General features: G+C 37.1%; 1 protein-coding gene across 1 annotated transcript in view; it reads right to left on the reverse strand.

Moving 5' to 3' along the window:
- Positions 1–1,566: 1,566 nt before the first annotated feature.
- UACA (uveal autoantigen with coiled-coil domains and ankyrin repeats) overlaps positions 1,567–12,340 on the reverse strand; it is a 30,579-nt gene continuing 19,805 nt past the window's right edge. The window contains exons 11-18 of the mRNA XM_084293503.1: positions 12,012–12,119; positions 10,614–10,712; positions 10,390–10,426; positions 9,718–9,770; positions 5,939–8,641; positions 5,237–5,389; positions 4,219–4,284; positions 1,567–3,448 (exon numbers count right to left, since the gene is read on the reverse strand). Of these exons, the coding sequence (XP_084149629.1) occupies positions 3,377–3,448; positions 4,219–4,284; positions 5,237–5,389; positions 5,939–8,641; positions 9,718–9,770; positions 10,390–10,426; positions 10,614–10,712; positions 12,012–12,119 (3,291 nt within the window). The 3' untranslated portion in view covers positions 1,567–3,376. The remainder of the gene's footprint in view (positions 3,449–4,218; positions 4,285–5,236; positions 5,390–5,938; positions 8,642–9,717; positions 9,771–10,389; positions 10,427–10,613; positions 10,713–12,011; positions 12,120–12,340) is intronic.

The following is a 12,340-nucleotide window of genomic DNA, read 5'->3' on the forward strand; positions in this document are numbered from 1 at the left end:
CATATAAATATTCCTCTGTCTCCAGTTAAAGAAACATTTTTAAACGAATCAAGAAAGTAGGTTCTCTATTCCCAGCTACCAATTCATGTTTCATAGAAATACAAAACTTACTTATTCTCTCACATGCTTTATATATACAGTTCCTATGTGGACTTCAGTGAACCAAGCCAGCAGTCACATTCAGGCTTCTAGTAACATGACAGAGTTAAAGTTGCTAAAGTAATCTTGAAATCATCTAAGAATCAAACCTATTTGTGTCACTGCTGGAACAGCAGTTACAACAGTCGAGCCTGCACTCTGGAAGAAACATGGAAACGCTGAGGTTGTACACTTCCAGCATCTGTTCTGGCACTGGTCAAGTTGTGGAAGAACAGTAAGTATTTTCCACTAGCAGCTTACACTCGATGTTTTGAGCTGGTGTTTAAGAGGCACGTTAATCAATTAAAAAGAGAGGACAAAAGTCAATTATTTCAGCAGAAGGAAATCACTCTGCTTACTAAAAAAATAAGAAGATACAAATACTATTCAAAAAGCTTTTAAATAGTTAGCCTTACTCTGCAGTAAAAAAAAAATAAAATTGCTGTAGATTACAAGACCCATATAGTACATGTGAGAGTATATACAGTTATGGGGAAATTATCAGTGGAAATCACTTCAATGGTCCCTGTACGTTAACTGACTCCGTGAGGTTGACAGAATACATCTACTGGCTAAGGGGATATTTAGACACATCAAATCACAGACACATCAAAAAACAGTTCTACTTAAGTGTCATTTCCTCTTTAGAAAACCTCAAACATTTATTCTTTTACACACAGAAGCACACACACACTTAAAGGTCAAAGAAGAGACTTACAAGAACCCTGAAGAAAGGATCTGCTTACTGAGTCAGAAAAGAAGCAGCTCCTGTAAAGCCTTCAAGGTCCAATGAAGATATCATTGTTCCAGTCACTGTTTAAATACAGTAAAGTTTCACTTGCACTGTTCATACCCTAACAACTGACCACCTTACTCATTTTCACATCCCACGTGCAACAATAGATACACCAAGTAACTAAAAATCAAGTTACTTGTAAAAAATAGGGAGCCCCTCTCTTTCAATTCATAGCAAATAAGACAACTTGAATAGTGTGCCAAGGAATTACCCTGCAAAGACTGCTTAGCAAGTCAGGCAGCAGTGTAACATGTTACATGAACACGTTTTCATTAAAAGTAGTAGTAGAACTTCACTGTTTCACCCCCAAAACCTAGGGACTGGTACAACAGGCAGCATGCCCTGTTTGATGTAGAGGTGGCCAGGGCAGATTTACTCTGAAGAGCTAACTGGTGAAGCTTCATCTTTGATTCTTGATTAATATCATCAAAATTTTTACCAACCACAAATTCTGAAATTAGATGGAAAAACACCAATCCCGAAAAACACCTATCCCAGCAGACATCTAAAAATAAATGTGTTACCTGGTATTTGAGAGCATTGAAATGACTTCAATATCCTTTATGACCCACTACTTTGCCAAAACTATTTACATTGCTTTACCTTTTACAGAATTGACCACTACAATAAAAAAAAGAAGAAAATATTTTATTAATAATGTAATATGGGAAAATATTAGAAAAACATACATAGAACTCCCTCAATAAAGAAACATACAATATCAAAATATGCCAGAGTTAGTTAGTATATTAAAACAATTTCTCTCTAATAAGAGTTTCAAGTAATGCAATCATAAAAGAATTTGGCTAAAAGTAATGTATATATACTGAGATGTTTTCTGTAATAGTCCTCTAAGAAATTAAAGGAAAGCAGCACTAGATCTGTTGTACTACAGACGTATTTAGTAAATATATTAAATGTATTTATATAATAAAAACTGTCCTGCACATTTATCACTTTCTGTATCCCCCTCTACGTGGCAGTCATCTCTTCAATTCTATGACATGACTCTGCCCAAAAAGGGACACAAAAGGAAATAAATATAACATCACTGGAAAAAAAGAAAAGGAGACCTAAGCCTGCAAGAGACAGCTTGTTGGGAAGCCCAATTAACGTGAAGCAAAGAATTCAGCGTTCTTTCTTAAGTCTTTATTTTTCTGGAACATGGAAAAGGCAGCTCATCTTCTCTGCATCAGGATGTCAGGTTCCTACTTGCTAGTTATAAGCAAATGCTTTCAGCCAAGTAGCTTGAAGTTAACAGGGCTACCGACAGCACTCACGCTGTTTGCACTATTAGAACACCAACATATGTTATTAGGCTCACTTCTGAATTACTTTCTTTGAATAGTCCCAAATTATTTTCTGCCATAAAACTTACTTATGGGAATATCATCCTTCAGTTAAAAATGAAGCCCTGCTTTAATAGGTAGATTCCAAGCAAATAAAAATTCTCATTTCATTAATCTTACTATTTGCATCTTTCCCCATAAATAATCAGATTATAGTACATAATTTACAGTTAGGAGGAAAATACCTTAAAATTCCATGAGATAGTGTTTGAAAATCCAGCAACTAAATTATCTAGTGTACAGCTAAATGAGCTGCTCAGTCTACATCCATATTATGTCTAATGAAGAATGAAATTATACACAAGTAGAACTATTGCATTTATTTCAAAATGCTGCTCTACCAACTATGACACTCCAGTCCTACTACTTTAGCCTACAGTAATCAATATTACAAAGCATTCATGAAAAATTTCTTGGGTCAGGGGATAAACAAAGTTAGTGTTCTGATGGAAAATTTGATTTTTGTGTCTTGTAAAAAGCAAAGGCACTACATCTTAAAGTTTATTTAAATAAAGTCTGTAACTTGGCCAGCCAAGTTACAGCGTATACCTAAATACCCTCCATTGAGCTTTGCAGCTGACTTTCTAAACACATTGCAATAAGTGTCGATCAGCTTAAGTTACAAATAAAATAGTCACTTTCTTAATTGAAGGAGTTATACAGCTACAATACTTATCCAAGCTCATTTGAACATAATTTATTTTCAACCACACCATGAGAGTTCAAGTTATAGGACAAACTGGAATTTCTAGGTATAGGCCTCATTTTAAGAAGTGGTCAATCAGACATTGAAATAATTTAACTACTATGTCATCATTTTGACAGTCAATTTGCATACCAATTTTAAAATGTTCTACATCCTTTATTAATCTCTTGAAAGAAGTGTCAGCTCTGAAACTTAGTAGCTCTATTTTACTGGTTTGGAAGAAAATATTTCATTTTTTAAAGTTGTTTTTTATATGAAGTAACTTTCTGGGGTTCTAATTGTAGCTGTATTATCACAATTACACAAATCTCATGAAGGTTATCACTACCATAATCACAGCATTCCTACAAGCTGCAGCAGCCTTCAAGAACAACGGCACTAAACACGTCAGCAAACAAGTCCCTGTCTCATTCGAATGATCTGTAGTAAAGCAGCCTGGACATCTTCATCCATGTGACCCTAGAGCAAGCAAACACTTAGTTAAAAAGTAAAACAGGAAAAAGTCCCATAAAATGTCAGCCCTTCATAAGCTCTTATTAGGAGATTCTTCAAAATTGCTCAGAAGTCTTAACTCATTGCTGTATTTTCATCATTTTCTAGATAAATCTGAAATGTTGTAGGAACCCTGTTACAATTTTCTCATTTGAGAAAGAATGGTCTGCCTTTCTGGCCCAGTAGAGTCTTGTACAAAAATATGATTTGGGGAAAAAAAAACAAAAACATACTGTTCGTGTTCTCTGGAAGCAACAGCTTGCTGCTGTAGCAGCGGTCCTTCTTTTGCACACTTAAGTATCTGAAGGCACAACACAAGTTAGTTGCTCAGCTCTTCACTCAGCGAGAGCCACTCAACAGACCTGCATTAAGATTTCCAGCTCCTACTTGACTTCTCTCCCACATTACGTGAGATAATGCAGAATTAATATGCTCACATCACCAGACATCATCATCCTCAAAGCAGGTTCCTGCTATATATAATCACACTGTAGACAAATGGCCATAAGAACACAGCATGGTAAGACTACAGTTGTATTGTGCTTTTTTGTGGGATCAGTCCATTCTCTCAACTTCAAAATTAAAACTCAGCTTCAAAACAGGTTGCTAATTTAAAAAGCTAATTAACAGATACTACTTTCAAGTTTGACGTCTTCTAGCATGACAGGTGGAAACGTTTTAAGTATCTCTACATGCAGATGACACAGTAAAACAATCTGAACTTGGGACTATCATACCTGTACAGCACTAAGAAGATGTGTCCGATAAACTGAAACTACCTCTTGATGCTGCCTTTTAGCATCCTATAAAAGGAAGACAAGGAAAAGAAATGAAGTCATTAAATCAATACCTATTCTTCCCATTTCCAGCTTTGCTGCCTTGGTTCTGCACACTAGACAAAGAAAAATTTCAAGGTTAAAGTTAGCTATATCCCCTCCACTAATCAGGGAAAGTCACTTTTTCACCTTTTTTATTGGTTATTTGCAGCAGAGTAATTTTGCTGAAAGGCTGTCAGAGACAGGCTGACCTAGTGTACCAGCCCAGGTGCTAAAACAGAAAACCTGTTCACCAACAGCATTAGCCATCTGTTTAAAAAAAACAATTCAAGCATGCTTTGCCTTACAAGGGCCAACCTTGCAAATACTATTGAAGATGCATCCTATTTCTGAACAGATATACTAATACCTGACTTTGCTCACGTACGTAGCTTTAATTATGAGCGCTACTTAAGTCACAGGAGCCAAAACTGTACGCATTTGTGCACAAAACCACAGCACTTAGCACAAAGTGTTCCCCTCCGCTGTTAGTGCTTAATGGTAAGTAATACACTTCACAACATTTGCAGACAAGAGAACAGACAATAACCAAATCCATTAAGAAAGGACCACCTTACTTTCTTTCAGAGTGAGAAAATACATGGTTCGTCTTTTTTGGGTAAGAAATATTAGCATGGAACTAGCACACAGAAATGGTCTTGGCATGAACTAGAGCAGCATCTTTCCATATCTCCTAAGCACAAGTTCTCTGTGCCCATTTCAACTGGAAGAGTTCCTAAATGTTGCAACTCTAGCATGCACAAAGAAGCAAACAGATTTACAGACAGAAGTAGTTAGAGAAAAAAACAAAAGCACATTTATGAATACTCTGCTGTTCCTCAAAGCCTACGCCCACCGTGCTCTGCTGACCACATACTACAGAAGAATCACTGTAAGCAGCATAATTGTGTGTTGGACAACACCTTGCAGAATTACTTACAGCTAGCTGTTGTTGCAGTGTTTTTACTTGGTTCTGAAGCATTTCAACCTGCTGGTTCTGCCTCTTGGAAGGAATCCCACTGGTGTACGTAAGCTGAGACAAGCCATTAAGAGCTTGTTTTAACCGCTCCACATCATTAAGCAGTTCTGTAATCTTTAAAAGAAGCACATTAAGAAAAAAATCATAAGGATGCCTCATTGAAAAAATGATATTAACTTAGAAAAAGTCTGGTGAAGAGTGGCAACCACTGAAGAGTTGCTGTCCTGGCATGCCATTATACTGGCTAAGAGATGGGGGGTGAGGGGAGAGACATCTTTTGTACAGAACAGACATTAACATGTATAACGTGTATTAACACTTGGAAACCAAGACAGGAATAGTTCTTGTATTTAAAAGACAACCGTAAACATTCAAGCCACCAAACTGATGGAAGAATGAGCTTGTACCCCAAGAGTCTGGAACTCAGGTTGGTAGTTTTATCGGGTTGACCACAACATATGATACCAAAAGCTAACAAGGAATTAGAAAAGCTTAGCATAATGCTACCAAAGCCAAGACTTCAGCTTTGCAGATTTGGGCCAGTCCTGCATACCTAATGCCCCATACACCGTCATACATGAACAGCTACATAACTGCATCTGCAACCTAGCTCTTTGCCACTACACTAAAAGTGTTAGGACTGTTAACAATCTGACAGCCTACCTTGTTATCCTTGGCTTCCACCTGCTTTGCTGACTCCTGTATTCTCTTCTGCAAGTCAATAATTGTCATCAGTGATTTATCACACCTTTCTTTCTGGTCTTTAATTTCTTGCTCAATACTGCAACTCCGTAACTGAAGCAATTCCTTTTCATCCTTTAAAGAAAGCTCATTCTTTTTAGCTTGCAAAGCCTCTTCACATGCTTCCTCATACTTTTTATTTACACAAGACAAGTCTTCAGCTATGCTATTAATTTGGGCCTCCAGAGTACTTTTCATGGATTTGTATTCTGCCATGTCAATCACATCTTTGCTCTCCAGGTCTGTTAGAGCTTGTCGATTAAGCTGAATCTCAGCTTGCAACTTCTGGATTTCCTCATTTTTAACTTGGTTTTCACCCTCCTTTTCTTTTAAACTGTTTTTGGCTGCTTTGATTTCTTCTTCCAGCATTTCCTTCATTTGTGTATATTCTACCAAAGATATTGAAGATTGTTTTAGATCCAACAATTCCTGCTGTAGTTCTCCTACTTTTAGTGTCTCTTTGTCGTAACATTCCTTCTTACTTCTGAGGGCTTCCTTTAGATCCTCTATAGTGTGACCAAGCGCCTTCTTCAAGGCTTCAATTTGTTCCACTGAAAGGTGCTGACCCTCCACAGGAGCCTGCAGAGGTGCGTTCTGCTTGGCACTCTCCTGCAGCTCACCTTTCTCATCTTTGTTGCCTGTGTATTTCTGCAGCAATTCCCTCAGTTGCTTATTCAGCTCCTCCATTTTGCTTGCAAACATTTTTTCCAATTCATGGGATTTCTCGGCAAGGATATAGTTCTGTTGCAAGTCATTTTGGATGGACAAAATGCCATTTTTGAGCTTTTCGTTCTCCTGTTTGTACTTCATGTTTTCCTCCTCACTTTCTCTGCACTTCTGCGCCTGTTCCTGCAACTGCGCTTTTAATTCTTTCACTGTAGCTTCAAAGCTCTGTTCTCGGTCTTCAAAGGAGGCAACTGGGGCATATCTCGATTTAATGCATTCCTGAATTGTGTCAAGTTCCTTCTTCTGGGCTTCAATTTCTGCGTGTAACTGTAAGATTTCTTCTTGACCCCTCTTATATTCAGCCATTATTGCAGCATTGTTTTCCTGAAGTTCCTGCATGCTTTTATTTAAAGTAGCCACTTTGGCTTCATGATCTTTTAAGCTTATATACTCAGTTTGTAATTGATTCTGTACAAGTTTCACCTGATTTTTCAAGGTTCCATTTTCTTCATTTACCCTCACAAATTCTCGCTTTATCTCTTCAGTTTTTTCCTTCAGATCTGACAGCTCCCTATTAGTCTCTTCTAGTGTGTTATTCAAAACTGTTTTAATCTCTTCATGTGTTGTAGCTAAAACGTACTGATCCCTGAGAGTCTCTCTTATGACTGTGTTTTCAGACACTAGTTTGCACATTTTTTCTTGTTCATCATCGTATTTTTTCTGAAGCTCAGCAAGCTGACGTTCAAGTTCAATACCACTAGATTTTAGAGCTTCCACTTCTTTTTTGTGCTGCTCTGGAGACAGGTACACAGCTTGGAAGTGGCTGATGTTCTCACTTAAGTTGTTCTTCTCCACCAGTAACTTTTCGGCTTCTGCTTTGCTTTCATTGTACTTTTTAGTTATTTCAAAAAGCTTTTTGGTCAGATCACCAACAGTCACATCACTTGTTTTTTTCAATTCTTCATGGATTTTTAAAGGCACATTCTGGCTTTTTATTTCAGTTTTTAACACTTGGATTTGTTGCTTAAGCATCTTGTTATCAACCTGAAAACTTTCAAGTTCCTTCTGCAGCGCTTGATTCTTCTGTGATAATTCAGAAATTGTTTTCCCAAGTTCCTTGCTTTTTTGCTCAAATCCACTCCTCATTTGCTCATGGTCTTCTGGCTTTATATGCTGAGCAAGTTTAGCTTTCTGAGTCTCAGATTCCTTCTTTAGAAGGCGAATCTCTGCCTGCAGTTTTTCATGCTCTCCTTCCATCTCTGCTAACTTCCCTGCCTTCTCATTTACTTCATTTGATAACAAACTCTTCATGTTTTCAAATTTCTCTGAAGTTACAGAGTGGGCTAACTTTGCTGCTGTTTCTTTGAGCTGTCCTTCTAACTCCATGACATTTTTTCCCTTTTTATCTCGCTCCATCTCCAACTTAACAAGTTCCTTCTGCAACCTTTTATTCTCTTCCACCAGCCTTCCTTCATCTCTCTTAAATTCTGCCACTAGCAATTCATTCTGCTTAATCTGGTTCCTTAGTTTACCCACTTCAGCAGAGGCTCCTTCATACTTTGTTTTCATTTCCTTCAACTGATCCTTCAGCTCCTCTGTTAGCTTACTGTTTCCCGAAGCAGCTTCGTTAGTCAAGTGATCCTTCAGAGCAAGGAAGTGGGTCTGCATTTGCTTAACTTTGCCTTCCGAGTCAAACATTCTCTTCTGTACATCTTTCAAAGCATCTTCCAGTTGTTTTATCTGTCCGTCAGATTCTTCCTTGGTTCTTTCACATTCTGATGCCAAAGCTTTACATTCAGATACCTTGTGAGACAGTTCTCTCTGCAATTTGTTTATTTCTTCTTTTGCTGCACCATAGCAGGTCCTCATGTTGTCAAGTTCTTTCTTTAAAGTTTCCTTCTCTGAACTGGATGATTGGTTAGGCAGGGACAGCTCCAGGGGTCTCAGCATAGACCTAGACTGAAGATAAATTGACACAAAAGTAGATACACACTTTTTCCCAAGTCATGCACATGTGCATTGTCAAATTCATAACTACTTTATATCTATGCTGATATGAGCATAAAATTTTCCGAGCTTCTTTTTAAATACACTATTCTATTCCTGCCCATACTATAAAATCCATATTTCAGCTTTCAACAATAAGAATTGATTATAATTCTAGTTATTTTTTCCCAGTCATCAGACACTACTGACATTAAAATGCAGCTACAGTACATTCGTTTTATTTTCCCTCATTATTCATATTTAATCATACATCTGCTAAAAGAAATTGAATTTAGTAAGTGTCCCCTCCCTCAAGCACATGAAAACAACATTAAAAAGGAATTGGAAGAGAGTGAGTATGTCATGGTTAACAGAACCTCCTCTTAGAAATGACTGAAGAAAATAGCCATTTTATTCTCTGTCCAATAAAGGATATCTAAAAAAAAAAAAAAAAAGAACATTTGCTGTTCTGCTATGAGGTCTTCACTGCCAACCATCACTTTGCTACCAGGCACTATGCTCATTACATGGCACAGACCTGCTCTGGGGAACTCAGTTGTGCTGCAAGTACTTACTACTTTCAGATCACTTCCTGACACGATTAGCTTAAAGCCACTTATTGTGGACAGGGTTTGGGTCTTTGGCTGGGTGATTTTTGAAGGCTGCTAGCTATCAGCAAACAAAATTGGCAGGAAATTATTAAGTTGGCAGGAAAATAAAGTCTTATGAATTGTAACTGAATTTAAAGCAGGAAAAAGTTATGGAGATGAAAAACCAGTTATACTTGGAAGTGTGACTGCTAACCCAGCAATGTGCTGATTCAGTTTAAAAATGCCCATTACAAGCCATGCAATACTGATATCCTCACAGTATTTAAAGCCATTTCACAAACATAACTCTAGAGGGCACCACCAGTTAAAAAAACATAGCAAGCCTAGTATATAAAATTTTGTTGTCAGAAACAGGTTAATATACATACATTTACGAGCATATTTAGCCTTCCCAAGCATAACTACCTTAGAACTTTGCTTAGAGAAAATATTTATTACCTGTGACTCCACAGCAAACGCTTGACCTTGCTTAAGTAATACATCTTCTTTTCCTGTATTTTCAAAGCAAATAGCATTTAGTCTGTTTAAAAACAATAACACAAATCACAAGAGCTATGTTTTTCCTTCCTAATTTTATTCTCTGCAACGCAACTGTGCTATGTAGGTTGGTATTTAAGTATTCAGAGTTAAATGTAAAAGACTTCAGTTTCTGGAAATGGAATTATTTCTAGCAGAAGCGTAGGCTGAGGTACTGCATTTAAAGTTGTGCTTCAACTTGCCTACAGCAAGCCCTCATGATGACCATAGCTTTCGTGTTCAGCAGAAGCAATTCACAGACATGAGCCAGAGCACTGTTAATGAAGAATGGAAAGACTCTGGAGCAGAGACCTTGCTTAGCTTGTTTTTCATGCTCTTAGAAGACATACCAGAGTTACAACCCAGATTTCACGAGACCACAATCACGTGTGAGTAAGAGTGATCAATAATGCCCTAGAACTCAGGTACAAACACAACTGGGCCCAGCTGCCTGCCTTCTGAGGTCTACAGCGTGGAAAATCACATTATGTTTGTCTATAGTTAAAACAACAGGAAAAGGGAAAAAAAAACAAACACACACACTTTGTTTTCTAACACTGCATCATGCATAGCACATTTAAGAACTATACTTACTATTTCCAAAGTTACTTCCAGATGTCACAAAGTCAACCTAAAAGCAAACAGGGGGAAATACAAAAAATAAAGCTTACATCAAATTTTTTCCATGTTTAAGCTATGGATCAAAGAGCAGAGAAAGCTTTTCAAATTAGATAACCCTTTCAACAATTCTAAGTTCTTTAAGTATTTATTACAGTAAATATCAAGCATCTTACTACATTTCAAATCAGTCAACGTACTTCATAATATTTGAGTTTAGCTTTCAGAGCTTCGATAGTTCTTAAGCTTTCTTCCTGCTGTTTTTCCTTGGTAGCTAGGATTTTCTTCAATTCATCTTTCTGAAAGAGAATAAAAAGTGCCAAATAGCCAAGGCCACAGGAATGACCAGATTCATAAAATCTCAAGCAACTTTAAAAAAGTAGTTTAGGGAGAACTTCAACCAAAATCAGCATTGAAAAAATCCTTGAATTCTTCACTTTAAAATTCTTCTACAAAGCTGCTCATCTACAAGGACAGTCTCAAAGAAAGAGTCAAGGGAACATGTACCAACACCATGAGAATAAACTAGATTGCACGTTTATTAGCCTTGCGTTGATGAAAGTCACTACTTAAACAGATACTTACAACATTAAGTCTGTTTTAGAGGTGAGATTGGAATTAGAATATATTAGTTGCAGTATTACAAATGCTATACAGCTGTATGAACTGAGAACATATTACTAGATATTTTGTTTAGCATTTATACATTGTTTTTCTCTATAGTTTTAAATACTATTTCTTAAATGCAATATACAATTCCCCTATTTCACAGTTCTCTTACACTTTAAGGCGATATAATCATACCTCAATTTCAAGATCATCTGCAAACATTTGCTCCTGCAAAAATAACAAAAATCCCCCCACAAATCATTTTTAAAATAATGTTTTCAAGGGGCTTATACACAGTTCATTAGCTGATGAGTCTATCCCAGTTTCTAATACTACATGCTTCCGATACGCTGTTCCCCTCACGTTTACCACCTCACCTCTGCCAACAGGAAAAAATAAGGATGTTTGTCAAAACAGTATCTCATGACATACATACTAAGCAAATAGAAACCTTTTCAGTTATCTAGACCATATGCCATTGAGGTGGAAGAGTAGAGTTTTTCAGTTAAAAAATGCTGATTTTTGAGTGTGAATAGTAAACAGGAGGAATGGTTTGGTTGAGGGGAGGTGGTTTGTTCAGGGTGTAGGAGGGGGCTGGTATGAAATGGGAATTCAAATTTCAGAGAGTGATCCTATATTGAAAAACCTTTCCCCACCCACTTTTGCCAACTGAAGAGTTTTCACTCATTTTCCATTTAAACTAACAACTGGAAAATAAGCAGTGGCTGTAAGTACCTGTACACAACACCTACATTTAAATGGCAGATTGAGTTTACTTTCCAAATTACAATATACCAGAATACCTCATGGTTCCAATTACATTAAGTATAGCTATAAATGCTATTGCTCAACTTTATGAGGATCAGTGGATGAAGCTGTAATATCTCCTCACATGTTGAGTATTACTACAGACCGAAGACTGTTGCAGAACAAAATGACAGCAACACATACAGAAATATTCACAGTAAAGCAGGGAATACTGAGTTTACCTCATTTAATTGTAGTTGTAGCCCACTAATTCTATCCAGCAACATCCTTTGCTCCTCTTGTACTTCTCTCATTCTATCCTTCAAATCTTGATTTTCTAACTCCAATTCCTTTAAAAAAAAAAAAAAAGGCAACAAAACAAAGCGATAAATACACTATACTCACATGAGGAAAGCTAATGAATTTACACCAACAATTTTAACAGCCATTAAAGACGCATCAAGCCTTGCCTAAGTCCCAGTGATACTGAGGCCTCACTTTAGGTCTCCATCATTCTTGAGTTCAGAAAAGCACATTTCAAAGTCTTCCAGATTTGTGTCTCTAATAGGCC

This window comes from Netta rufina (genome assembly GCF_964035555.1).
Source record: "Netta rufina genome assembly, chromosome: 11".
NCBI lineage: Eukaryota > Metazoa > Chordata > Aves > Anseriformes > Anatidae > Netta > Netta rufina.